The sequence below is a fragment of the Aspergillus multicolor genome (genome assembly GCF_047715735.1).
Source record: "Aspergillus multicolor strain CBS 133.54 unplaced genomic scaffold BDW74scaffold_6, whole genome shotgun sequence".
Lineage (NCBI taxonomy): Eukaryota > Fungi > Ascomycota > Eurotiomycetes > Eurotiales > Aspergillaceae > Aspergillus > Aspergillus multicolor.
The window spans coordinates 1181269-1206006 of record NW_027395957.1 but is presented as its reverse complement, the minus strand read 5'-3'; the positions used below and the strand labels follow the sequence as shown (position 1 = coordinate 1206006).

Sequence of the window (24738 nt, the reverse complement as noted above, 5' to 3'; positions counted from 1 at the left end):
GCATTGTTTGAGATCATCTGATTCTATACCCACTGCTTACATTTTGGACCCTGATCTACCCTTCACTTTTCTCTACTTCAAGGGTCAAGTAGACATCGGATACTCAGAAGCGTCTTTCCAGCAGCTATGAGCGCATGACACACTCGACGTGCAATCAACGTACTATCTGAAGTTACCATGGCAGACTATCAGGATGTCCGAAGTCTAGATCTTCCGTTGTTGCCAAGTGAGCTCTTTTGGATGGTCTTGGACCATCTTGGGCCCAGGGATCTCGTCCGTTGTCGGCGTGTCTCACGGTTGTGGAACGAGACTTTCGGAGATCCATCAATCCTGATGCCGCTATTGAAGAAGTTGTTCCCGCAAACAAGCGAGGTCAGAGATCTCCTTTCCAGCCATGGTCTGCCGAGAAGCTCAAAGGACAACGAATGGCGCTCACTGTTTGATCGAGTTGCCTCGAGGTATAATCACCTCGGTCGTGGAAAGCCCAAGTCAATTCAGAGGCTCAATTTGTGTGATGAATTCGGAATCTCCGGCGAGAGGGAATGGTTTCAGGTCCAACCTTGGGATATCCATGCCAGTCATCTCATGCAGCGAGTGGATCTGCCGTTCTCGGAGACCTTTTGGTCCTATGATGATGGACTGCTGGTTTACCCAAGTGCAGACCATACCTGTTTAGTCCTTATGGACCTCGAGAGCGACAGGAAGTTCATGGTGCCATTCATCATCACAGGCAAGGTAATACGCAGAGTTAGGTTACAACGACTAGTCCTCGTGGTTGAGTGGGCAGAACCGAAAGCCTTCCATTGGCTGAACGATAGCGACGGCGTTCATCGCCACTTTGCTTCATCGTTCGACGTGGGCAAGACATCAAGCGGCTGGAGCATAACCTTCCGCAACGAGTGGAAGATTATGTTTCTTGGTCATCCTCTCAGCGAACGAGACCGCTTTTATTCAACCCATAGTCAGACCCATTATGCAATTTACATCTGGCAGCCCAACCGCAGCTTGTACACTGCGGATGATGATGCTCCGATAGAGTCGTTATCAGTTTGGGACATATCCAGGCCATCCTCGTATAGGCCGTCGTTGGATCCAACTGGGCGCCTGCGAGTCGATGTGGAAGATACGGGTCCCTCCATCGTGTCACGCTTCGGCTTCAGAGAGCTAGGGTTCTACTCTGTCAGGCAACGAGGCCTTCCAGGCATACAGTGGTTGAACATTACGGAAGACAACCAGTCGATAGAGATATATGAGAACTTATGCACAGGTCCCGTGGATCGATTTGTTGGGCCCGCGGAATGGACGTCGCAAGTTCAATTGACGAGTATCCCCGTCAATGGCTACGGGCCATGCTGGAGACAAAACACTGATCTTGTCCTACCACCGTATAGAGGGAATGGGAGCTTACAGGCAAGTCCATTAACCCTTGAAGTCTGCGACGAGCCATGGTATACCATCATCTCTGAGTCATCGGATGAAAAGGCTCAAGTAGGCTTTTGTCTCCATCTTTCTCAGGCCACTTGGCCATTTGATCTGAAAGTCCTATTAAGCATCCGGACACCGTCCTCGGCTATTACTCTGAGAAACTCAGATATCTTTGAGCTTACGGGCAAGGGGAAGATATGTGGAACCGAACGGTACCTCCTGGGTGAGAACGGAAACCGCGAATTGGTCATTTACCGGTTTGATAGGTAATAATCTTCGATATAGCCGGCGGGCTGTTGGCTCTACACGGGGATAGTGGCATTCTGGGTCACTTTGCATACGCCTAAAACAAGCTTTTTGTTCCCTTTCATTCCTGAGGAAATTCGACACTATACCCTGCCTACCCACAGTTTCTAGCTAGCGTGCAGAGTAGACTTCTTCTACTCCAATGCATGATATGGCCGAATAAGATCTCCGGCGTGCTCGGCAAAGGTAATAGTTACTCGGCTAAGGATAACTTTCAATGTCAGTGGTCTTGTCTTCTCCGCTAGGATTTTCCCCAGCTCCCTCCACATGCACTCTACGAGCGCCCTGCGGTCTTTTATGGCTTTACCCCACTGGAGAGTCTGCAGTTTTCCCATCCCCAGACTCATTTATCCGGGGATTCAGCCGGAAACCAAGACTAGTGGACGCGGGGGTCTAACCACCCGCCCGCTTGCTGACAGACGACGCCGATCACAGGCGAATAAAGGCATGGTCCAGGTCTTGGTTAACCCCCGAATGGCCCCTTAGCTCGCATCCTTGCAACCCGGTCATGGCACGATGTCGCCAGGACCAATCTCCCAGCTTGTCAAGAGGCTAGAAGTGGGACGTTACCCGGGAATTCATGCAAAAGCAGGGATCTCATAAGAATAGCGTTTGGGCAAATAGCCGGAATCATGACTACTTCTTCGTATGAAAACCGAGCGCCATCCGCCTGAGTACATAGCTGGCGTGAGCTCGTGTTTACTCTCTCTTTTTCTTGTCTTGCTGTAATCCTCCATCGTGCCGGTACAACATGGGCGGTGCTGGCGATACCTCGGCGGCTGTGAACGCCGCCGCGCAAATCCGCAAGGTCAATCTGAAGGCGTCGTCTGGGCTGCCGGGTTTGATCCAGAACAGGAAGGTCTTTGGTGTCGCGATGTTCGCTTGTCTGGGAGGGTACTGCTACGCTCATCCCTATGTTAAGATAACTACTAACAAGCGCGCAGCCTCCTCTACGGTTATAATCAGGTAGATTTGTCCAGAACCGAGGTCGCCAATGCTGGCTAACTTTCCTTCTCCGCAAAGGGCGTGTTTTCTGGCGTCTGTGAGTCAAGGTACCTTACATATATCTGGGTTATTGCTAAAATCTTGGAATCTCAGTGGTCATGCACTCCTTCGAAGAACATGTAGGCTTCGTCTCCTCGCAACGACGCGATCTAATACTGACGGTCTAGATGGGCGATGCTGTGAAAAACGAGACTCGAAAGGGGTGGCTTACATGTATGGTCTTATCGCGTGATATCCTAACAGGCATAGCTAAGAAGCTACAGCTATCCTCGAGCTCGGAGCCTGGTTTGGTGCTCTCTACTCCGGTATCCTCTGCGAAAGGTTCTCTCGGAAATACACGATCCTGGCAAATGTATGCATTTTCTGTATCGGCGTCGTGATTCAGCTTACCGCGGCCACCGGCAATGGGAGCTCTTCGAATATCCTGGGAGGTCGATTTGTTACGGGTATGGGTGTCGGAAGGTAGGTGGCCATGTTAAGGTCCTGGGTGTTAGGGCTTTTACTGACTGAACTCTACCACCAGTCTGTCAATGAGTGTGCCTACGTACAACGCTGAGGTGATACATCGCTGTCTACTGGTCTTTGTCTTTCTCTAACTTCTTGAAGATTGCGCCCCCGGAAGTGAGAGGCTCTCTGGTTGCCATGCAGCAGCTGGCAATCACCTTTGGAATCATGGTCAGTTCCCCGATGTCTAAAAAGCTGTATCCGCTTATACATCATGATGCTGATTCCATGAATAGGTTTCCTTCTGGTACGTCCTTGCATTAACATATCCTTTCTCATCCTAACATACCCAGGATCAACTACGGGACAAACCACATCGGCGGCACCGGCGAGACCCAAAAGGATACTGCGTGGCTCTTGCCCCTAGCTCTTCAGCTCGTCCCAGCAGTCATCCTAGGGGTCGGCATGATCTTTATGCCTTTCTCGCCCCGTTGGCTTGTGCACCATGGCCGGGAGGAGGAAGCCATCAAAGTCCTGACCAGTCTTCGCGGTCTACCTGCAGACGACCCCATCTTACAGCTCGAGTTCCTCGAAATCAAAGCCCAGAGTATCTTCGAGAAACGCACTGAGAAGGAGAGATTCCCTCACCTAGAGCGAAACAGTACCTGGAGTTACTTGAAGCTGGAGGCCGCGGGGTACAAGAGTTTGTTCACCAGCTGGCCGATGTTCAGGCGGGTGATTGTTGCTACGGGTATGCTCCGCCCTAGTCTTCCATCACGGCGATGTCTAAAATTATCGCCGCCGCAGTTACCATGACGTTCCAGCAATGGACAGGCGTCAACGCCATCCTCTACTACGCCCCCACGATCTTTGAACAACTCGGAATGAGCAACAACACCACCTCCCTCTTAGCCACCGGCGTCGTCGGCGTAGCCATGTTCCTCGCAACAGTGAGACCCTCCCTCTCTCACCCTTTACAACCCCTCACTAAAATCTCATAATCCAGATCCCAGCCGTAATCTGGGTCGACAACGTCGGCCGCAAGCCCATCCTCGTCATCGGCGCCATCGGCATGGCAACCTGCCACTTCATCATCGCCGGCATCTTCGCCGAGAACGAGAATCAGTGGGAGTCGCACCGCGCCGCGGGCTGGGCCGCCGTCGCAATGGTATGGTTGTTCGTCGTGCACTTCGGATACTCGTGGGGCCCTTGTGCTTGGATCATCATCGCGGAGATCTGGCCGCTTAGTGTGCGTGCTATTGGGACGAGTTTGGGTGCTTCGGCTAGTATGTCTTCTTCTTTCTCGATGTTTTACGGCTAGACCTCCTTGTTTAGGTTAGGCATGTTGCTAATGAGGTCCGCAGATTGGATGAACAACTTCATCGTCGGCCAAGTCACGCCGGATATGCTCTCGGGTATTCGCTATGGCACGTATATCTTCCTAGGTCTGATGACGTCGCTTGGTGCGCTGTTTATCTTCTTCTTCGTTCCCGAGACGAAGCAGCTCTCTCTTGAGGAGATGGATGTCATTTTCGGCTCGGAGGGTACCGCTGTTGCGGACTTCGAGCGTCAGGCTGAGATCTCGCGGGAAATTGGCCTTGATGAGGCGCTAGCGAGGTTCTCGGACAGATCAGGTGTTGTTCTTCCGGAGGTGGATGAAAAGCATGCTTGATTCTGGCCTCTCCATATATTGGTTTCACTGAGCGCTGGAGAATGGTTGTGTAAAGTCTGTTGTTTAGTTATTCGGAGATGATGGGAGTGCCTTGAGAATTAGCTGTTTGCCAATGCAGCAGATGGAAGGGTATTATTTCTTTTCTGTAAATAATACTATCTCACATTGTTTGATCTTTTTCCTTTTTAGACCACTGCCAAATCTTCCTGCCAACATGCTTGAGATGCAAACAGACAAACAAGTTCAGTGCTAGTGTACAGCATCAGGAGAATGCGTTGTGAATATGTTCCAAACAAACAGAAAATCATCAAAGGCAATGAAATGAAACCCACCAAGGAGATAGTACTATATGATATATCGCCTTCCTCCAAGTTTTTTTTCTTCCCCATGGCTTGATATAGGAAGATGACGATCCAGATTATTGACCTCTCTCGAACTTGCATCTCACGCACCTCTTGATCCCGCAAATAGGACACACGAGCATGTATATGGGCTTCCACAAATCACATGTCTCGCACTTTTCGTGTCCCAGGTCTTTTTCCCAGTATCCAAGGTGACGGCAATCCTGGGAGTTCGAGGGTTTTACAGAGTCTGGCGCACCTGGAATGGTTACACGCAGACTCTCCAGCCAACCGCAGTAAGTCTCCATGACCATGCCTTTGAGTTCACCGTGGAGGTCCTCTTCGCTATACCGACCGTCTTTGTCTGTCAGTTTCGCAGTGAAAAACGGTATGAGGGGTGCCAAGTGAGGGTAGACGTTCGCTTCGTCAAACTCGGGGAAATCGTGCGACACAGAGATCGGCAAGGCGTAGCTAGGAGCGGCGCTGGACGTGTCTTTGAGGGATGAATCCTGGTGATCTTGGCTTGCGGGTTGGCTCGACTGAAGTGATAAAGCATCACTGAAGTCGTAATAAACGGATTCTGCGCTCTCCTCATCTGCATTCCTCGTAGGTATACCATCTGCCTTTAATGGTGCGTCGTCGCTTGAAGAGAGCCAGGCGCCGCTCATCGAGCAGTTGGAGAAGTTTCGGGGTGCATGCAGGTCTTCTGGCATAAAACAGTCGGGCGATGCCGTGTAAACAGAATGATGCTCCTCAGTAGCGGTGTCAATGTCAACGTCTGCCTCATGGCGTACAGAGTTGGCCTGGCCTTTTTTCTCAAATGAGGTCTCTTCGACATTGGCACCGGTGCCATCATCACGGTTGTCATTCTCAATCTGATCGTTGAATCTGTTCAAGGCAGACTCGCCGTGGTGAGCAGATGCAGCTCCGAAGACAGGGACTGGTTCCACATCAGAATCAAGATCCCCCACGGCCTTAGGGACAGTGTCCGAAGGAGCTTCAAGGTCGGGGCTTGTTTGGACTTCAGTGGCATTGCCGTCCACTCCAGATAGGGTGTCAATGTCGAAATCACAGCCATGTCCCCGTTCAGACTCCGCCTGAGGGTCAATTCCAACTTCACCAGCAAGATCAGGCCCTAGCACCCCGTGGCTACCCTCTTTAGGCTCCGCTCCAGCGAACCAGACAGGTCGAAGGCCACTGTGTGCTCCGCCGTTATATGTCTGTCTCGGAGCTCCGAAAGGCTTCGCGTTTGGGTTTAGCACAGACTGCCATGTCTTCCAAGTGTTCTCCTTCGTTGATTGTTGCGCAGCAGATTTCTCGGCGGCTTGACGGATGTTTTCTTGCTCTTTTTTCTCCGCCTTTTCCTTCCAGGCTCTTTCGCAGCGAGCTAGTTCTTCCTCATCGGGGTTCCAAGTCTCCCGCCAGATTTTCCGCTGGTTTATGTTCTTTGCCGCTTTCTCAGAAGCTTTCTCGGCAGCCTGGCGTAATTTCTCTTGTCTCGCCTTCTCTGCCTCTTCCTCGCGCACCCTTTCCCAGCGAGCTAGTTCTTCCTGTGACTCTTTGGAGGCGGGATTCATATGAACGCTTTCACCGTAGCTGAACTTGTAACGATCCTTACGGACGTATGTGCCCTTACACATACCACTAGGCTTCCATCCTTGGTAATCTGGGCTGGCGAATAGACGCTCCTCTTCAGTCGGAGGCTTGTATTTTCTACCAAGTTGCTTGTCGTGTGCTCGGCGCGTGGTTGTGTGACGGAGAACCTCGACGGCTTCAGTGATCTGTTTGGTGTTATTCCATCAGCCTTCATGCAAATAGTCTTAATGGGTTGCCAGATTGACTGGTACTCACCTTCTGGAATTTTGTGACAGCAGCGTCATCTCCTTTTGTTTTGTCCGGATGAAGCCTCAAGGCGAGTCTTTTGTAAGAGCTGTTGATGTCCTTGAGCGAGGCATCTGGTGAGATCTCGAGGATCTCGTAGCAGTTCATCCTCGGCCCGGACAAATCCGCCATGATTAGGTATTAGTGAGTGTTGCGGCAGCTCTGGAAGAGTTTGAGACAACAGCTGGTTAGGCGGAGAAGTTGGGTGCGTTAGTGCATATAATCGGGAAACTGAGAAGAAACAGTGAGTGAACTGACGGCAGGGGTCACTTGGGGTTGACTTCTAGATGGTTGAAAGAAGAAAAGTGAGGATCAAAGTGGCTGGTTAGGGAGTCACCAAAGCTGGCAAGGAGGCAAGTGAATGAACTCTCAGTCCTGGGGAAACAACCTAGGAAAGAACTAAGGTGTTACCTAGTGTATTCATGAGGTTTGGCCATGGTCAAGAAACAACCCTAGAAAGAACCAAGGCCTTACTAGTACATTCATGAGATTTTCCTAGCCATAGCCATGGCCAAGTTGGATGCCAGCTTGGATGCCAGCTGGTCTGTAAGTGAGGTTAATAGTGAAGAGGCTATACTTAGTTCACGCAGTTTTGATGTTATTCATGCAGACGCAAGTAAGTGAGTGTACAAATGAAATGTTCAGAGATAGATTTTACAAGTTGGTGAGCATCTAGGTACGTATGAGTTAGTCTACATATGGTGACTCCCTCCCAAGAGTTATCATAACAGCATCTATTCAGCGCTGGCGGCGGCACCGGTAATAATTTCAACCAGTTCACCGGTAATGGCGGCTTGACGCTGACGGTTGTACAGAATCTGGAACCTGCATAGATGTTAGAAGTTGGCTACATGGCGAAAAGATGCTTTAGTACTCACTTGTCGATCATCTCACCGGCATTCTTCGAGGCGTTCTGAAAGGGAAGGTTAGTCAGGCTCAATTTCTACTACATGCCCTCCGAGGGTACTTGCCTCCATAGCATTGCGACGGGCCTATTACCTGATTAGCTCTGTTCAATTGAATATAACAAACAAGATGAAGAACTTACCGAGATCTCACAGGCGTGGCCTTCAGCCATAGCCCAGAACAGGTTGTTGGCGAGAGCGTACTCGCGGAGGTTGGAGAGGGTCTCCTCATCGGCCTCGTAGGCAGAGAAGTTGGCTGCAATAGCATCAGCATTGAATAGACTTCGGGGCGAAACCGCATTACTAACGGGACTGGGTGATGGCCTCCTCGGAGTAGGCCTCGATGATCTCGGGCTCGTAGCTCTGGGCGTTGACGAACTTGTTGTAGATGACCTTAACGCTGGCGTAGTCGGTGGGGAGCAGAGCAATCTGGTCGGCAACAGCCTGGGCATCAGCGAAGGTGGGGATGTCCTTGCAGACGTTGGCGAAGCTGAGGACGATGGCGCCGGGGCTGGTACGAGAGAGTTGGGCTTTGGCCTTCTCGCCGAGAATGACAAGGTCGGCGCCGGGGTTGGCCTCGAGGGCACGACGAGTGGCCTTGCTGAGACCGGAGTGAATACCACCGCAAAGACCCTTGTCGGAGCTGGCAACGACGAGCAGGGTCTTCTTGTCCTCAAGAGCCTTGGTCTCGGCTTGTTCGAAGAGGGTGTTGGAGGTCTGACCGTAGGCACGAGAGTCCTCCATAGCCTTCTGAGCGCGGGTCAAACGGGTGGAGGCAATAACCTTCATCGTGTTGGTGATCTTCTTGATGTTCTTGATGGACTTGAGACGACCTTCGATTTCACGCAGGGTCGCGAAGTTGGCGGCATTGGGGGGCGCAGTGCTTGGAGCAGAGTCAGTAGCTATCGCAAATTCGCCCACAGGTCCAAAATCCATGCTATCTAGTGCTTTGATGTCGAAGGTCGTAGAAGCTGTGGGCGGGCTGAATACCGGAAGAGAACTTACCGGGTGACCGCAGCGGCACCAGCCCTGACGGCCGGACGAACAGCGCGGGTAAGCATAGTGATAGCGGACCGTGTGACTGAGAGAGATATATCTCCGGTGAGAGAAGCGACGAGACGGCGAGGATGGGATCACCACGGGGTTCAATCGCCGGCGGAGGTGGTCAACAGTAGATGATGGGAAGTGGACGAATTCAACTCCTGTTTCTGTTCTTCCGACACCCGGAAGGCTAGTCCTAACCGGGAAGCTACCACGGCAGCTTCGAGAGACCAACAACGCAATGCACGTGATTTTTCCCGGATTCCCGGCCAGTGGCACAGCACAGGCTTTCGAGAAAACCCTGAGGGATCAGGCAGGCATTGTCCTGCAAGCAGAGTGGCTGACGGTCCGGAGAAACATGGTGAAGGCCGGATCGCCTCAGAACCTCTAAGACAGCCTCGCTTTCCATTCCTTTCCTCTCTTCCTTTCTTCTCCGTCGACTCTTCACTTTGTCCCTTTTGTGCGCTTTTTACTCTCTGTTTTCTTCCAAACTCGCGCATGTCTCTCTCACTTTGACCACTCCGCTGTCTTTTCCAATTCTCTTACTTCGATCTTCTCTCCCTTTTCATTGGTCAATCATCATTGACTTCATTCTTCGTCAAGTCGTTCGAGCGCCAGCGTCGCTCTACAGGCCAAGTCGCTACCTCGCCGCGCCCAGAACTCGTCTTCTCTCTACCCTCGGTCCTCGCAACAGTCCTGTACATCACTTTACCAAAACAATGAGCTCCTCGGATGATGACACCCCACTTGTCAAGATGAACGGTAGATCTTCTGGTAAGTTACGGCTTGTTCTCGTACGCTGATGCGCCTGGTCTCCCTTCCTCTGCCTTCCTCGAAAACTCTATCATATCTTTCATGGCTCTAACCAGACTTTCGTCCACATACAGGTGGCCAATCTGCCGCGAAAGTGAACGGCGCAACTGACACCAATGGCCATGTCGAACCTGGCATCTCCATCAGATTTGGGCCGGTACAGAAAGATGAAGACGTTCAGATGAATGATGCGAACGGTGTCGCCAGTGCTAGCAAGAGGAAATCGCGAACCAGTGTTGGTCAGGCAAAGTCGTACGCGGAACCCGAAAGTAGCGAGGAGGACGAGCCTTTGGTACGCCTACCCGTGCCCCCAAGCCCCTACGGCATTCTTGCCGTAGCTGTTTGCTTCAGCGGCTGACTCTTCGGCAGAGCAAGCGTCGACGCACTTCAGTGAAACACGAAGACCCAGAGACGGATGACGATGTACCACTCGCACTCAATGGGAAGAAACTTCCTAAGGCTTCCGAGACAGCCATTGGCGAGGAGTCTGATTCTGATGTTCCAATCGAGCGGAAATTGGCCGCCGAAAAGAAGAAGATTCAGGTCAAGGCAGAAAAACACGCGGAGCCTGCCCGGAAGACTGCCAAGCCAGCAGCTTCTACTAAGAAGCAAGCGAATGGAGTGAAAAAGGAACCCGCTTCTGCCAAAAAGGCCCTGAAACAGGTCAAGGCCGAGCCAAAGTCCTCCCAGTCTACCGCTGCGAAGAAGAATGGGAAGGCTACGGCCGTGAAAAAGGAGGAAAGCGAAGAGGCCGAGGAGGCTGAGGAGGAAGAATACAGATGGTGGGAGGATCCGACCAAGGGCGATGGAACAATCAAATGGACAACTCTCGAGCACAACGGCGTTGTTTTCCCCCCGCCATACGAGCCACTACCTAAAAACGTCAAATTGAAATATGACGGCATTCCTGTCGACCTTCACCCGGACGCCGAAGAAGTTGCCGGTTTCTTCGGTGGCATGTTGAATTCAACACAGCACGTGGAAAACCCAACTTTTCAGAAAAACTTCTTCGCGGACTTTAAGGATATTCTCAAGAAGACTGGCGGTGCGAAGGATCAGAAGGGGAACAAAGTCGATATTAAGGATTTCTCGAAGTGTGACTTTCAGCCCATTTTCCAGTACTATGATACGCAGCGTCAGGAGAAAAGGGCGCAACCACCCGCCGAGAAGAAACGCTTAAAGGCCGAAAAGGATGAACAAGAGGCCCCCTACATGTACTGCATGTGGGATGGTCGCAAGCAGAAGGTCGGCAACTTCCGTGTTGAACCCCCTTCGCTTTTCCGAGGCCGCGGTGAGCATCCCAAGACAGGTCGCGTAAAATCGCGAGTCCAGCCTGAACAAATCACAATCAACATTGGCAAGGAAGCGCGCGTTCCTCCTCCGCCCGAAGGCCACAAATGGAAGGAGGTAAAGCATGACCAAGAAGGTACATGGCTTGCTATGTGGCAGGAGAACATCAACGGCAATTACAAATACGTCATGCTCGCTGCTAACTCCGATGTCAAGGGACAAAGTGATTACAAGAAGTTTGAGAAGGCCCGTGAACTCAAGAAGCACATCGCTCGGATTCGCAAGGATTACCAGAAGAACTTGAAGCATGAGTTGATGGTCGAACGACAGAAGGCAACTGCTGTTTACCTGATCGACCAGTTTGCTCTTCGTGCTGGTAACGAGAAGGGCGAAGACGAGGCTGAAACGGTCGGGTGTTGCTCATTGAAATATGAGAACGTCACGCTCAAGCCTCCAAACAAGGTGGTCTTTGACTTCCTTGGTAAAGACAGCATCCGATTCTACGACGAGGTCGAAGTGGATGCACAGGTGTTCAAGAACCTGAAAATCTTCAAGAAGGCTCCCAAGAAGGAAGGCGACGAGATCTTTGATCGCTTGACGGTAAGTCTATCGAATTCTTGGGCAACCCACGGTGTAGCAGGTACTGATTCGAATAGACATCCGCCCTTAATAAGCATCTCTCCCAGTACATGCAAGGCCTAACCGCGAAGGTCTTCCGTACTTACAATGCTTCTCACACAATGTCGGAACTGCTCAAGGAAATGCATGCTACCGGTACCAATGCAGAGAAGGTTAAGGCATACAACGATGCGAATCGAAGGGTTGCTATCTTGTGTAACCACAAACGCACAGTGGGAGCAGCGCACGCCAATCAAATGGAGAAGATGAGCGAACGAGTAAGCCCAGACCCACATTCAGATTTGAGGGCGCATATCGCTAATGGTTAACTCTTGTATAGATCAAGGGACAGCGGTATCAAAAATGGCGTCTTAAGCAGATGATGCTTTCTCTGGACAAGTCTCTGAAGGACGAGAAGGGTGCTCAGTTCTTTGAATTGGACGAGGACATTGACAAGGAGTGGATTAAGGAACATCAAGCCTTCCTGATTGAAGAGCAGACGCAGAAGATCAAGAAGAAGTTTGAAAAGGATAACGAAAAACTTGCAGCAGAGGGTGAAAAAGAGATGAAGGCGAGTGAGCTCGAAACCCGACTGGAGGCAGTCAAGGAATTGGAGAAGAAATACAACAAGGAGAACAAAACTGGCAAAGTCGAACCTGAAGGCAAAGGCCCAACCGTGGAGAAGATTGAAACTTCTATCACCAAGCTCCAGCAGCGCATCGACAACATGGAGCTGCAGGCTCAAGACAAGGAAGACAATAAGGAAGTGGCCCTTGGTACCTCGAAGATTGTGAGTCTTTCCATACTCTTATTCTTGGTCGTCGACGTCATCTAACACTCAATAGAACTACATTGATCCTCGACTTACGGTCGTCTTCAGCAAGAAGTTCGACGTACCGATAGAGAAGTTCTTTTCGAAGTCTCTTCGAGAGAAGTTCGAATGGGCCATTAAGTCCGTCGACGAGAACTGGGAGTTTTGATATGTACCACGTTGGCTCCTCTTCTGGTTATCGCTCTCTTTGGCCACCGTTACAGCTCTTTTGACTCTCCTCCCGCCTTTTTGAGCACCTTTGCTTTTGTCCTCTCCATTGTCTCTCTTCATTTATACCTACATGCAAAACACCACACCAACTCTTCCCACAAGGCTTCTGAGCCTCCACCAACAACTCGTGATGTCCTTTCTTCCGTCCATATCTGTGGTATTCCTCGACTCTGAGAAAGATTATTAGCGGAAGAAGGCATGCGACCAATTATACTATATTATACATTGGGATTTATCATGATTCCTTTGCTTAGCTATTCTTAGAAGAGCTAAATACCACTTGGCTCATTACCAGTTCCCTCGACTTCCAAGTTCCGATCTTTGCTTATGCCTTCAAATCGGTCAGTCTCCGATCTCTACTCACCCCATCCCTTAACGTGTAGCACTCCCGGAGTTTCGTCCCTACGTAAACACCCTAAAAAGCTCGACATGAATACGAGGGATGCCAAAGGCGAATCCTATTAATAGTAGGGTATACTATCCATGAGTAGTAATAAACTAGGAAATTCAAGAAGAGAGAATCCCATGCAGGTATATTTGCCGCTCAACAGACCAACTCTAAACAGTGCATATATGCTTGATATGAATTGTGATGACTGACTCGGGGTCAAAATAAACACCCACAAAAAGGTAAAAGGAGAATGGTATTGTATGGACAAGGAAAAAGAGAAGAAAATGCTTCAGGGCTGAGAGCACATAGACATGAAGGTATAGTTGACAAGAAATCAGGATGGAACAGACCCAGTGTTCCAGCGCAGCTGGATAAGTCGAGACAGAAGCCCAAGCAAAAAAGAGAGAATATTATAAATTACAGACGAGCCGCTCGGGTGCGTGAATTTGGCTGTTCGAAAACGAGAGATAGATGGCGAAGAAAATGCGGTCTATATGTAGGTGAGTGCTTTTGATCGAGAAAGATCCGAGGGTCGAATTGATCTATGGTAGGGTGATGCAGATTCCGTAGTCATACGCGGTGTTTTCAAATACCACGGCTTTCGTTATCAAGGGTCATTAGCGGGGTCCATCGTTCTCTGCGCTGGAGGGCTCGACAAGTCGACAATGGCGAAGGAGATACGTTGGAGCCTCGGTTCTTATGGCCACCATCCCATGCGTTTATAACTTTCAACTATGTCGCGAACACTCTGGGCGTCAAAGTTCCTGGTCGGTTTCCAGCCTGTGGTTGCCTCGAAGAGACTACCATCAAGCGACATGTCCTGGTCTTGAATAGCATCTCTCTCAATGAACGGGCTAATTGGGCCTGGGCGTTCAATGCCTTTTTCTTCGACCAGGTCAGACCAGCCTTGCAAAGACTCTTCGTTCAAGTCGTCGATAACATCATCCAGGTTCAACTTGGCTAATTGGGACGCCAGGGAGCCGAGGAATGAGCATTTGATGCCAAAGACCTCAGTAAGAGCATCAGCCACATGTTGTTGACGGGTATCATTGTGATCGACAACGTTAAACAGCATTGGGGCGGAACCATCTGTAGGGGCACTGTATCTCCATTCTGCGGCTCTCCACAAGGCGCTAGCGGCGTCTTTGACATAGAGAGTATTGGTCTTTAGGTCCTTGGAGTATAGAAGCTCGAGATCCCGCTGCATATCCAGGTGAACTCGCGCCAGACAAATTCCCATTGCAAAATATCCAGACTCGTATTCGCCAAAGACGTTGGGCAGTCGCAAGACAACATGGTGGAGGTTAGGTGTCTTCTTCAGCTCATCGTTCGCCTTCAACTTCCATTTTGCTAATTTGTGCCACGCCTGGAGCTTGTCGTCTTCTTTTCGCGGGGTCGAGCCACCTTTGTAGACATGGGCAGTGGAACACTCGACGAAGGACTTGATTCCTCGGCGAGCTACCTCGCGACCTAGAGACACGCTGAGGTTGTAAACTCGAGCTTCGTAGACGTCGTCCGGCTGAGAGTATCGCGTTTCACCACCGCAGTTGATCACGTAGTCGAACTGTTCACCATTGGCGCGATCGAAGATGCGGGGGAAGTGCTCTAAGCGGAGAAGGACAATTATGAGCTGAGGCCACTATCACTAGCTTAATTCAATGTTACTCACGTTCTCGGCTAGCGTCAGCTTGAACGAACTTGTCCTTGGAGCAAGCTTCTTCGAATTCGGGGGCTAGCCAGGCTAGCTGCGGCAGGACTTTGTCAACGAGTCGCACTTCCAAGGCTAAGTTGTTTTCGTGGATGTAAAGGGCGAGATGGCGACCGATGAATCCTATATGACGACATAGAGTTAGGCATATTGTCTCTTTCGCCATGTCCAAAGCGATATGTAGCATTTGATGTAGGAGCATACCCAATCCTCCAATGATAAGAACGGACGGCTTCTTGTCGGCCATGGCGAAAGAGGGGTGATTAGGAGTATAGATCCAGGAGGTCCGCTGTCTGTCGCAAACTCAAAATAATGTCCTAGTCACTGTCTGCTTTGACAGTCGCACCCCGCCTCAAGCACTGCTAGATTAATGCGGGGATAAACGAAGGACGAGATTAAGACTCGGTGTGGTGGTTGTGTTGGTGGGAGCGGTACGGGAGAGCCGACGATATGGACTCGATTTCCGTTTGCGGCTATGTTTTCTCGGGGAAGTGCAATCCAGGCGTGTGCGCTTAAGGGAGATGCAAGAGGTAAGAAGAGCAAGGAGGGAAGACGAGATGAAGAGAAGAGAAGCGAAAAGCGAAAAGCAAAACAGCCAAAATGGAGGGAGAGGAGAACCTTAAGTTTAGGGGAGTAACCCGTTTGGGCGGAGGACGATTCGGATTTCAATAATCAGATCTCACAACTCGATTTGCACCCCGGGCGTTCGGAGGGAAGAACTGTGTCAACTTGACCTGTTCATTCTTGAGAGCTAAAAAACTGACCCATGTCAGTAATAATCTCGGCGGCCAGGAGAGTGACCCTGGTCGTATACTACTCCGCGGCGGCCTCCTTGATGAGTTGTTGATCCCTTTCTCCCTACACTCTGACCACATCACGGGCCATCTTCACGCCTGAACTAATACGTTTACGACGGCTATTTTCCAGATTATGCTTCAGTAATATGACCGGTGTCAGCGCCTCTCATCGATCCTTCAAACCCAAGCCACAATTGCATTGCTGGGGAAGCGAGCGGAAAAAGCAACTTCACAGCAAATACGGGGATGACGCTCGCGTCCAAGCCATCGCCGAGCGAACGCCGTTAGCGCTGCATCTAGAAATTTCGGCGGCATCGTGGGCTCAGGTCATGAGGACAGGTCAAACTGTTGTTCCCCTGCCAAGCGACACGTTGTGGGACGTCTGCACTCAACGCTCCACCCAGGAAATTTGACTCGAGTATCTCAAACTGCCCGGACGTGCTTTGGCAGCTTTGCTAGCGGAATCTCGGTTGTTGACGGCTTTGAGTGCGTACAGGGCCAAAGACGCCGCGCGCCGGTGGCCTCGAAACCCGGAACACTTGCGAAGGTCTCAAGAAACGATCTTTGAGATCGAGTATCTATCTGAAGCTCCACGGAGTGCTCCGTACTCCGTATGTTCCAGAGAAACTACCACCTTGATCTCCACACAAGATTTGATATCCGAGGAGTACACCATGGATATGGATCATGATCCATGCGTTCGAACCTCGGTCACCGTTTGCCACTTTGACTACTATGCAGTACGCACTGAGCAGTGCCTGGTTTTTTACTTTGCGCTTAAATCTAAAACTTCGACGAACTGTCTCACTTCCCGAAAATGGATGCAACAGCACGACTAACCCTTGCCTACGGAGTACATCTGCGTCTTTTCTCCCTGTCATCGTCAAGGCCACTGTCCCTCGCCACAAGCGGCAGAGCTGACTGGTGGAATAGACGAATGTCACGCAAGGCAAAAGCTAGGATGTACTCCGTAAAGCGCTGGAGCCAAGTGGATAGGCTCCTAGTCCGTGGCCAGACAGATGCAGATTGCAAGTCGCAAGAATGCAACGCGCTGCGCAGTTGACGACGAGGGTCGATCATGGGTCAATAATCATGAAGTAGCAACTGGTGGTTCCTGAAATGCCCGATGTCCTTGAGCCTGCAGGGATGAGTCTAACAATCGAAGTCCGGGAAGACAATCACAATAATAAAACATGCAGATGCAGACTGCAGACTGCATAGACATCGCATCCCTTACTTGAAGCATCCCAACAGTCAAACAGACTGCGATTCGGATAAATTGTCCAATACCAACGCCACGCCCCTTCTCCAAATCAAAATTCCCTTGACCCTGCGCCGGCACAGCATCGCTGCATCAACGCCGCAGCGGAGGATTTCCCGCCTGATCATCTGCAGGGAATAGGCCAGGATCTGCGGTTCAGTGGGGATGTTTAATCTCAATCCACTCTATTATTATTTGCTTGCGATGCAACCCCTCAATGTCTCTTGGAGAACTTTTCAGTCGCCCCAGCCGCTGTCGCTTCCTTTGTCCTGTTTCAGACGGGCTAGATGATGATCAAACTGCGATAATCAGTGATCTTTAGAAGGCATTTGGAATTCTGGAAGCTGTGGCTGAAGACGACCCATTGACGTCAGTGCCAGCGAATCTCCGATCTATATGAGCTTCGCGTGCTTCGTTCCATGGTTCGTGCCCGCCTAAATTAACGCCGGGATGGAAAATTTGCGGAGAAGGCCGAGTCGGAGCTCCTGACTCTCTCGATCGCTGGTTTAAGGGCCGTGAAGCTAGGGGCGTCATCTCCCGACAGAGGAGACTTGAATAATGAAGGAATAGTCGAGCATACTGTCGCAACATTATCTCTTCACTTGCCAGACCTGGGTCTTGATATATAACAATCTCGACTCTACGACGGTTGTAAAACGGAAGTGGACGGGTTTGAGACCATGGACCGATGGCGAATCTTAGCTGCTCCGAGTAGACGACATGTAGTCCCCGTACTCATTCAAATAAGAGACCTCGGCGTTGGCCCTATCTATACAACCAATGATTGTTACGGAAAGCCCTGCATAAAATTGAAGACGTGATCTTTTGAATATTGCGCAAAATACCTGACTATCTTTCAAGAAGCTGTCATTAGATCTCCAATGGCCATGGTCATCTGCTTAGCAGCCTAGTTTACTCAATCAATACATCATCAATCATGTTCAAAGTATGCTCTTGTGTCGGCCATCCCTATTGCTCCAAGTGAAGAATAACACGAATTTCAAAGGACTCAATGAGCTGGTAGCCGAACTCCTTCGCAAGCCAAGCCTTATGAATCAACTGCATCACAATTGCCCAATCGCTGTCACTCTCCCAACGCACAAGAATCTCCTTGCCAGACCACTCGAGCTTGACAGAAGCCATATAAATGACATGCTGAGCGGTAGCAACATGGTCGTCAAAGCGAACAGCAGCCTCTCCCTCGACCTCCATCTGCGCGTTCGGAGTCCACCACTTCTTCTCGAGGCCGCGGGCACGACCCATCTCGAGCAGGAAGGACGAGGCAGACTTGTAGTTGGCAAATTTAGTCCACGCGGGAGCGACTTTGGAGGTGTCAGTTGTCACGAGAAAGAAGGTGTCACGGCGCCATTTGGAGCGGAGGGCTTGTTCTAGGTGCGCGTCGACAAGGCTAAGGCTGGTCATAGTCAAGATCGCGGGAGTGGGGCGGGTGTCAGTGTCAGTGTCAGTGTCAGTGTCAGTGTCAGAGTGAGTTGAGACGCGCGAAAGCGAGGTCAAGGAGCTTTCGTCTGAGATGGGGAGGGTGCGGGTGGGAAATATCGCGGTTCGGCGCTTCTTGGTGGCGCGATGTGCAACAACATCGTCGTCGTCGTCGTCTTCCTCGTGATGTTCGGTGGGAGTGTATTCCTTGACTTCCTCGTGAACTTCAGGTACGGCTGCAACCTCCTTTGCTGGTATGCGTGCGAGAGCTGTGGCTTGGGAGGATTGAGGCTCATCCTTCACGAGGCTCTCGGCCTTCTTCTTAACAAGGAGAACCAGGGCCTTGCTAATTCTAAACCAATCAGTCAGCTCAACCACCAGCTCTTTATAACAAAAAGAAAAGGAATTGTGGGAGTAACTTCCTCGAGTGCATCCTCAGGATAGCGAACATCGTCACCCCGAGCAATTGAATCCGACATGATATACTTTTCGCGATTATGGATTCCCCAATACTCTTCTCCATAATAATCCAAGAACTGGTCAACGCAGATCTTCGTCGTAGCTGGCGACTCTCGAAGCTCTTTCCAGGTATGGAAGGCCTCAACGTGCTCCCTGATTCTCTTCAAGAAAGCCGAGTGGTATTGGTACTTGATGTCAAGAAGGTTGGTAAAATCCCGATCTCGTCTGCAAGATGAGAGGTCTTCGATGTTTATACCTGACTCCCTGGTCAAGGTACCGGTGCTCATGACCAGGCTAGCCCTGGTTAATCTGGCCATGGTGGATATGTAGATGAAGGTGGAGAAGTACCAGGTGATGCGGATAGACACTCATTGGGTTTTATAGGGGAAAAAAGCAGAAGTGGAGTATGGAAGGTGTAGAGAAGTGTGAGAAACTGAATGGCGACAATAGTGTTGCCCAGAGGATGTTGGGTTGGGTGAATGCAGGCTGAAATGGACTTCAGCAGATTCTCATTCACCTGAAGAGCTCTGAGGGCTGTGATCTTCTTCTTGTTCAAAGAAGCAGTTCTAAACTCCGAAGGCTGCTTGCTTCACTTCTCTTCTCTGTCTGACATGGATCTGCTCACTGAATGAGGGTATATCCACCAGGTTTGGGATCATTCAGAGCATGCTTCGGGGGCAACCATGGCAAGCATCGATTCTCTCTTTGAGGTCTCAAGCCAACGCCTGGTTGTAGAGGCTGAATAAAACATTGGCTGTGGTCAAGGTAGGGAATCGTGATTCCTCTTCTTGGCTGATAAGGGTAAACGCGTTTGTTGAGCTTATTACAGAGACGCGTCTAAATTGACTCGCGCCGGTCACGAAGGCCGTTATTGTATCATGGTAGTCATTATGTTGAATGGAGGTAATTTAGGATACATACTCTAGCTGTCGTCGCCTGAGCATTCATCACGGACTCGAGTGATGTCCCATCCATCTCTATCTCCCGGACCATCCCAGCTCGATCCCTCGCAGAATTCCGTTACTCCGCACCAAGGTACTTAAGAGAGTTCCGAAGTTCTTTAATGGCTGTGTTGACATCGTCAAATGTCAGGGCAGACACGGCCCAACGGGCATGCTTTTGGGCCAGAGAAATCGCTTGGTCATCGACGTCATGCGAGTTGGCTTGGGTGGAGGGCGCATAGGCAGCAACTGGCGTTGACGCTACAGGGGAAGGCTGATGTGTCGAAATTGGCGCTTGACTGGGCGCGGCAGGAGGAACGAATCGCGAAGAATCAGCGGCGCTGGGTGCGTTATAAAAGTAGTTTACATCGTGTGTGGCAGTCGGTGGGCTCGTAGGGGGTATCGCAGATGGTGGAGGAAACGACTGGAACTCATTAGAAGGTTTGGGGCGGTGGTAACCTCCAATATTGGTGGGCGTATCAGGAAGGTTCGGGGTAGCTGAAGAAGTGAAGGTATTCGGCGTCGATGGAAGGTTAAGTGGTGCTTCTTGAGCTGGATCCACGTCCAAGTCCCGAGTAGAGCCCGATGCGGGACCCTGAGGAGCGGACGGTAGCTCAGTAAAGGTTGTTGGCGGCTGTGGTAGGATAGGCGATGGGCCAGAAGATTGCGCATATTGCAACTCGTCTGGGTCGTCTTCAACCTTCGGTTGCAACGCTGCTGGCGACGGAGATGCAGCGGCCACGTCAAGTTCGGTTGGCTCTTCCGCTGGTACCTCCACCACTGGCTCCTCGATTTTTGGGTTCGTTGCGTTCGGGTCCTCTCCAGCCTTTATCGCCTTCACGATCCTCAAAGCATGATACTTCGCGAATTTCACCTTCGCAGAGACTTCTGCTTCAAGGGGGTTCCAGATCTGGCATAACTCGAGGAATGTTGCAGCTGCCTGAAAGGTATCTGCTGTTTGTCTGCCTCAGTCAACTTCACATTCAGCTTCGATCTAGGAGCCGCACGAACTTGGTCACTTTGTCGGCCCGCATGGCGGCTTCTGCACGGCCAAAGACTTCAAGGCCAAACTCCTCCACATACGCACTGGCCGCCATTGAATCTGTGATGGCATCATTGTCGCGATTCCCAGTTTGAAACTGCAGCACAGTTGACCTGTCAGCGCCTTGTCTCCTGGGATGTTTGGTGACTGTTGTCCACTAACGTACTTCCTCTAGCTTCTCCATCAAGTCCGTCGTGTACAGTTTCACTTCTTCGTCTGCTGTATGAAGGCCTTTCTCAATGATTTGGTTGACAATGTAGAAGTTACCTATCGCAGAATGCAGTTATGTTAGTCAGGCCCGTCAAGAGCAGATCACATCAACTCACACCAGTAGGCAATTATGGGCTTCGCCTTTTCGAGCTGAGCTGCCCGCACGGCAAACCGCCCAATGTCCGCAGCCTTCAGGGTGGCGGGAATATTGCTCGCCATGATTATAGATTTGGACAGACGTTTCAACCGGGTAAGGAACAATTGACGGGAAGGGATGCGGTGTCAGATGGAGATGACGTTGGAACTTGGGAGGTTCCTGCGGGACGGAGCTAATTTGCGGCTGCCTCCCCGCACTAGGCACTAGATAGGGCAGTATACAGTGTGCTAGGTAACTTTAGTACACAACAAACGGTTAAATTTGACCTGGGTATCTGCAAGTCTGGGGAAAGAATCCGCGCAGGGCGGTACTATCGTACACACATAGAAAACGTCAACATTCATGCATCTTCAACTATCCATTCCCCAATTTCCACTCTTTCTTCGCCCAGAGCTTCCACCTCGAAGTGATCTTCCACTTGGCCCCCAGGTCCTCCAATCCTTTCGATCACAATCCACACGCCACCCATTGCTTCGAGGCCAGGCTGAAGATCAAAGTCTTCAACGCGTACCCCGGATATCGCGTCGCTATGCTCCCCATCTTCCGAAGTGGCCAGGATCTCTTTGTACGGTCCCTGGCCGAGCTCCACGCTCATCAACACGGGCGATGGGCCAACAGGTCGATTACCGATCCTGGAATCTCGGCTCCTCGCGATAAGTTTAACACGCGTCAGCCGATGGGTTTGCAAAGGTGCAAGCATTCTGTCCTGGCCAGGGAGTAAGACTCCAATATCGGACAATACTGTCCTCCGCCCAGCCGCTTCTGAAGGGAGCTGCATCACCTCACAAGGGATATTCGTCGAAACCCAGAGAGTGAAAGGTCCAAGTTGATCAGGAGCAAATGTAGACACGACAATAGTGTACTTTCCCACGTCCAAATCCTTCTTTTCTGCTAGGGAGCCGCCGCGGCGATAGTCGTGGCTATCTGCGACGATGTCGCGGCTTCGGACCCTGGCTTTGCGTTTCCCATCCGACCAGAACAACTTGACATGTGTGGCGAGCTCAGGGTCCGATGGCTCAAGGACAATGGAGATATCCGTTGGGTCAATGAGCGATATGCTAAACTGCGGGTTTAGCGAGTATCGTGCCGATTCTGCATTGCCCCCTGCTGTATTGGGTGTCCAGGAACCTTGGATTTTGGTTACGCATTTATACTTGTCCGGGGCAGGTAAAACCTTCACAGGCGATTGAGAAAACGCAGAAAGTGTAAAGTTTTGACTGACGGCGGGTAGGGACTCCTCGGAGACAACAGCGGTGTAAGTTGTTTTGGAGGGTATATCAAGTTTCATGAGTGTGTTCGGAGAGTCGACATAAGGACCTCGGTGAAGGGCGCCATCACTGAGTGCTACTCTCTTTCCTCCTTTGAACACATATAAGCTGATAAATCCGAATCCCTCGTCCTCTTCTGAGGTATGAGATTTGACCGTCCTGAAATGTCTTCCCAGCAATAGCCAAACCTGCCCGCCGTGTTCAGTGGAAACGGAAAACTGCGGGTTCTTCACAAAGCACCCTGCCATTCCCTTCCCAGTTGATAGATCCCAAGTGAAATGGATGTCCTCATGATAGGGAAACAGCCCGGGATTCCAGTTCAGATATAGATTCTCGAAGTTTTGGAGGACCTTTCCGCAATCCATCCAGAACGTGCCAGGGGAGAGAAAAGGCGAATTGGGATTTGGCTCTGGGTCAGCAAAAAGCGCTGGATACACTGTCTCAGTCCCAGCCCAAGGGTTCTTAATGAGTATTTGGCGGCGTCCTCTGAACTCCTTCATGTCCAGTATAGCATAGTCGTGCTCGCTAACAAGACCCAACTCCTTCTGTTCCCTCTCCGTAAGTTTCCCAGTCCCAATAGTCATTAGAACGTCACCGCTGTGAAACGACTTGACATAGCTCGACCAAATCTGGTCAGCCGTCACCTCGTCGTTATGGAGAAAAACTTGCTCAGGGACCCAGCCCGTCAGCACCCAAAGATCTGTCCCAGAATTACTACCGGGAAATTCATAGCCTCCGCGAAGCTTCAAGTAGGCTTTCTCTACCAGAGCAGGCCATAGAAAGTTCTCATGATTTCGATCTATCACGTACAAGGATCGTGAGGTTTTTGATGACGGAAGGCGATCATCGATGATCACCTTGCGGAAACATCCATTGAAGTAGAAGCGGAACATGTACTTGCCAGACGGGGAAACGTCAGGCTTCATGGATTCGTCTTTGCAGGGGTAGACAATCGGAAGAAGGCACTGTATCCGTCAGTCATCCGTCATGCTTGTGAAGCACAAGGCCGTCTTACATCACCAAGGCCACGCTCCGATCTCGAAGTCGTCGCGCAAAGGCTAGCGACAACTGAGCAATCCGTCAACACGTCCTGCACCAGGTCTATATTCCCTGAGACAAACATCACGGGAGTGAGTAGCGTTTCCTCGTCGCTTAGCTGCCTAGAGAGTAGCTCATGCGGTCGTTTCCAGCCAGCAAATATTTCTCTCTGCAAGCTGGACAAGTGAAGGTCTGGCTTATCACTACCGTACTGTCAGAATACGCATGGATGGTTCAAGTTCAAGTTCAAGCGCCTAGATGGACAGATGATTGAACTTACGTGAATAACACATCTCCGTCTGTACCGACTATGAAGTCTTCATTGCTAGGTTCCTTGGTCCAGGGGGGAAATTTGAAGCCATTCAATTTGGAAGCCTCTAGGAGAAGTATTTCTTCGCGATTTGTGAATTTGCGCGTAGACGCTGGAGCCCGAAGTCCAGATCGTCGAGTACGTGCTACGGCACGCCAGTCATCAGCCCTCTTGATATGTTCTGCCCTTGCAAGCCACTCTTTGCATTTCGCGCCAAATAGGCCTTTGTCTGCTGGAGATGTTGTCACGGTCAGGGCCTTCATGTAGTGTTCCGCAACATCTATGGCAGCCTCCAAAGCCTGCCGCTGAGACGACGCGACGGAAGCATCTTGTTCGGCTTTCTGACTCGTTGTTAGTTGACCATCGACGCAAAGTGTGTCGAGAGAATCACCTGTGCTCGGGATAGCAACGACTTCACCGAGGGTGCACTAGATGATCTGGACATCTTGGTCCCAAAACGGAATAGTGTTTTGAACAACCAGGGTCTTCGCTTTGCAGCAGCGCCCACACTCCCCAGAATCAGTCATGTAGATACACCGTGCTCCTATCAGAGAGCCGGGTGCGCAATCCTGCCTGTGCTCTTTCCGGAAGCCTCCGCTGATCAACCACAGCTTCACATCCGAGGTCAGGGTGAGGTCAGTAACGACCGTTTCCCCGGATCCACAGAGGAGTGCGGAGTTGGAATGAACAATAATCCGACAAGGAGAGAGGAATAATTGTACAAGAATATAAGACTTATAAAGGGTATCGGCAAGCAATGGATGGACAGAATGCCATTCACCAAAGCTAGTACGGGATAGCGGGCGTTGGTCAATGCTGGTGGTGTTGCTCGGCGGGGACGGGAGTCAAAGCAAGCCGATAAGCTCGAGTCTTGCAGCCAAAAATGTCGCCAACTCTAACGTTCATCTGGACCTCGGCTCGTTTCGTCATGCGCGC

General features: G+C 50.8%; 9 protein-coding genes across 9 annotated transcripts; 3 read left to right on the top strand and 6 right to left on the bottom strand.

Annotated features, from left to right (window-relative positions):
* Positions 1 to 55: 55 nt before the first annotated feature.
* Positions 56 to 1847, top strand: BDW74DRAFT_125834 (F-box protein). Its single transcript, XM_073722166.1, has one exon. The coding sequence runs from the start codon at positions 178 to 180 to the stop codon at positions 1693 to 1695; it is 1518 nt and encodes a 505-aa protein (XP_073586274.1). The 5' UTR covers positions 56 to 177; the 3' UTR covers positions 1696 to 1847.
* A 635-nt stretch (positions 1848 to 2482) lies between these two features.
* On the top strand, positions 2483 to 4852 carry BDW74DRAFT_176301 (sugar porter family MFS transporter; the record flags this gene model as incomplete). Its single annotated transcript, XM_073728564.1, has 13 exons — positions 2483 to 2625; positions 2676 to 2697; positions 2755 to 2773; positions 2830 to 2855; positions 2904 to 2949; positions 3000 to 3198; positions 3260 to 3293; positions 3343 to 3411; positions 3477 to 3487; positions 3534 to 3931; positions 3988 to 4130; positions 4187 to 4466; positions 4545 to 4852. 13 exons carry the CDS (start codon positions 2483 to 2485, stop codon positions 4850 to 4852), a joined length of 1698 nt encoding a protein of 565 aa, XP_073586273.1.
* Positions 4853 to 5061: 209 nt separating this feature from the next.
* On the bottom strand, positions 5062 to 7272 carry BDW74DRAFT_125829 (DnaJ domain protein). Its single transcript, XM_073722165.1, has 2 exons — positions 7045 to 7272; positions 5062 to 6974 (listed from the first exon to the last, which is right to left on the bottom strand). Exons 1-2 carry the CDS (start codon positions 7204 to 7206, stop codon positions 5271 to 5273), a joined length of 1866 nt encoding a protein of 621 aa, XP_073586272.1. The 5' UTR covers positions 7207 to 7272; the 3' UTR covers positions 5062 to 5270.
* Positions 7273 to 7648: 376 nt separating this feature from the next.
* Positions 7649 to 9134, bottom strand: BDW74DRAFT_149409 (F1F0 ATP synthase subunit gamma). Its single transcript, XM_073723892.1, has 6 exons — positions 8985 to 9134; positions 8288 to 8862; positions 8123 to 8235; positions 8046 to 8066; positions 7953 to 7987; positions 7649 to 7899 (listed from the first exon to the last, which is right to left on the bottom strand). Exons 1-6 carry the CDS (start codon positions 9038 to 9040, stop codon positions 7809 to 7811), a joined length of 891 nt encoding a protein of 296 aa, XP_073586271.1. The 5' UTR covers positions 9041 to 9134; the 3' UTR covers positions 7649 to 7808.
* Positions 9135 to 9448: 314 nt separating this feature from the next.
* BDW74DRAFT_149408 (DNA topoisomerase 1) lies at positions 9449 to 13081 on the top strand. The gene is made up of 6 exons (XM_073723891.1): positions 9449 to 9794; positions 9908 to 10125; positions 10203 to 11723; positions 11780 to 12019; positions 12082 to 12531; positions 12587 to 13081. The coding sequence occupies exons 1-6, from the start codon at positions 9740 to 9742 to the stop codon at positions 12719 to 12721; spliced, it is 2619 nt and encodes an 872-aa protein (XP_073586270.1). The 5' UTR covers positions 9449 to 9739; the 3' UTR covers positions 12722 to 13081.
* A 698-nt stretch (positions 13082 to 13779) lies between these two features.
* BDW74DRAFT_125813 (NAD-dependent epimerase/dehydratase family protein) lies at positions 13780 to 15243 on the bottom strand. Its single transcript, XM_073722164.1, has 3 exons — positions 15087 to 15243; positions 14844 to 15005; positions 13780 to 14779 (listed from the first exon to the last, which is right to left on the bottom strand). Exons 1-3 carry the CDS (start codon positions 15127 to 15129, stop codon positions 13872 to 13874), a joined length of 1113 nt encoding a protein of 370 aa, XP_073586269.1. The 5' UTR covers positions 15130 to 15243; the 3' UTR covers positions 13780 to 13871.
* Positions 15244 to 17909: 2666 nt separating this feature from the next.
* Positions 17910 to 19153, bottom strand: BDW74DRAFT_176296 (uncharacterized protein; the record flags this gene model as incomplete). Its single annotated transcript, XM_073728563.1, has 2 exons — positions 17910 to 18729; positions 18864 to 19153. The coding sequence occupies 2 exons, from the start codon at positions 19151 to 19153 to the stop codon at positions 17910 to 17912; spliced, it is 1110 nt and encodes a 369-aa protein (XP_073586268.1).
* A 252-nt stretch (positions 19154 to 19405) lies between these two features.
* Positions 19406 to 21324, bottom strand: BDW74DRAFT_125778 (uncharacterized protein). The gene is made up of 4 exons (XM_073722162.1): positions 21146 to 21324; positions 20986 to 21086; positions 20789 to 20916; positions 19406 to 20739 (listed from the first exon to the last, which is right to left on the bottom strand). Exons 1-4 carry the CDS (start codon positions 21246 to 21248, stop codon positions 19857 to 19859), a joined length of 1215 nt encoding a protein of 404 aa, XP_073586267.1. The 5' UTR covers positions 21249 to 21324; the 3' UTR covers positions 19406 to 19856.
* Positions 21325 to 21423: 99 nt separating this feature from the next.
* BDW74DRAFT_125772 (calpain-like protease PalBory) lies at positions 21424 to 24459 on the bottom strand. Its single transcript, XM_073722161.1, has 4 exons — positions 24194 to 24459; positions 23773 to 24143; positions 23470 to 23695; positions 21424 to 23419 (listed from the first exon to the last, which is right to left on the bottom strand). The coding sequence occupies exons 1-4, from the start codon at positions 24245 to 24247 to the stop codon at positions 21527 to 21529; spliced, it is 2544 nt and encodes an 847-aa protein (XP_073586266.1). The 5' UTR covers positions 24248 to 24459; the 3' UTR covers positions 21424 to 21526.
* Between the last annotated feature and the right edge of the window lie 279 nt (positions 24460 to 24738).

Bases quoted from the DNA above. Each gene is read 5' to 3' on its own strand.
- BDW74DRAFT_125813 (XM_073722164.1), bottom strand. From the start codon at position 15,129: ATGGCCGACAAGAAGCCGTCCGTTCTTATCATTGGAGGATTGG. The intron at 15,006-15,086 runs GTATGCTCCTAC...GTCGTCATATAG, and splicing joins TCTTATCATTGGAGGATTGG to GATTCATCGGTCGCCATCTC. The intron at 14,780-14,843 runs GTGAGTAACATT...TTCTCCGCTTAG, and splicing joins AGCTGACGCTAGCCGAGAAC to AGCACTTCCCCCGCATCTTC.
- BDW74DRAFT_125834 (XM_073722166.1), top strand. From the start codon at position 178: ATGGCAGACTATCAGGATGTCCGAAGTCTAGATCTTCCGTTGTTGCCA.
- BDW74DRAFT_149409 (XM_073723892.1), bottom strand. From the start codon at position 9,040: ATGCTTACCCGCGCTGTTCGTCCGGCCGTCAGGGCTGGTGCCGCTGCG. The intron at 8,863-8,984 runs GTAAGTTCTCTT...CTCTGCTCCAAG, and splicing joins GGTGCCGCTGCGGTCACCCG to CACTGCGCCCCCCAATGCCG. The intron at 7,988-8,045 runs GCAAGTACCCTC...CTTCCCTTTCAG, and splicing joins CCCGTCGCAATGCTATGGAG to AACGCCTCGAAGAATGCCGG.
- BDW74DRAFT_125772 (XM_073722161.1), bottom strand. From the start codon at position 24,247: ATGTCCAGATCATCTAGTGCACCCTCGGTGAAGTCGTTGCTATCCCGA. The intron at 24,144-24,193 runs GTGATTCTCTCG...ACAACGAGTCAG, and splicing joins CGTTGCTATCCCGAGCACAG to AAAGCCGAACAAGATGCTTC. The intron at 23,696-23,772 runs GTAAGTTCAATC...ACAGTACGGTAG, and splicing joins GACGGAGATGTGTTATTCAC to TGATAAGCCAGACCTTCACT.
- BDW74DRAFT_125778 (XM_073722162.1), bottom strand. From the start codon at position 21,248: ATGGCGAGCAATATTCCCGCCACCCTGAAGGCTGCGGACATTGGGCGG. The intron at 21,087-21,145 runs GTGAGTTGATGT...ATTCTGCGATAG, and splicing joins GCCCATAATTGCCTACTGGT to GTAACTTCTACATTGTCAAC. The intron at 20,917-20,985 runs GTACGTTAGTGG...ACTGTGCTGCAG, and splicing joins TGATGGAGAAGCTAGAGGAA to TTTCAAACTGGGAATCGCGA.
- BDW74DRAFT_149408 (XM_073723891.1), top strand. From the start codon at position 9,740: ATGAGCTCCTCGGATGATGACACCCCACTTGTCAAGATGAACGGTAGA. The intron at 9,795-9,907 runs GTAAGTTACGGC...GTCCACATACAG, and splicing joins GATGAACGGTAGATCTTCTG to GTGGCCAATCTGCCGCGAAA. The intron at 10,126-10,202 runs GTACGCCTACCC...ACTCTTCGGCAG, and splicing joins GCGAGGAGGACGAGCCTTTG to AGCAAGCGTCGACGCACTTC.
- BDW74DRAFT_125829 (XM_073722165.1), bottom strand. From the start codon at position 7,206: ATGGCGGATTTGTCCGGGCCGAGGATGAACTGCTACGAGATCCTCGAG. The intron at 6,975-7,044 runs GTGAGTACCAGT...AACACCAAACAG, and splicing joins CTGTCACAAAATTCCAGAAG to ATCACTGAAGCCGTCGAGGT.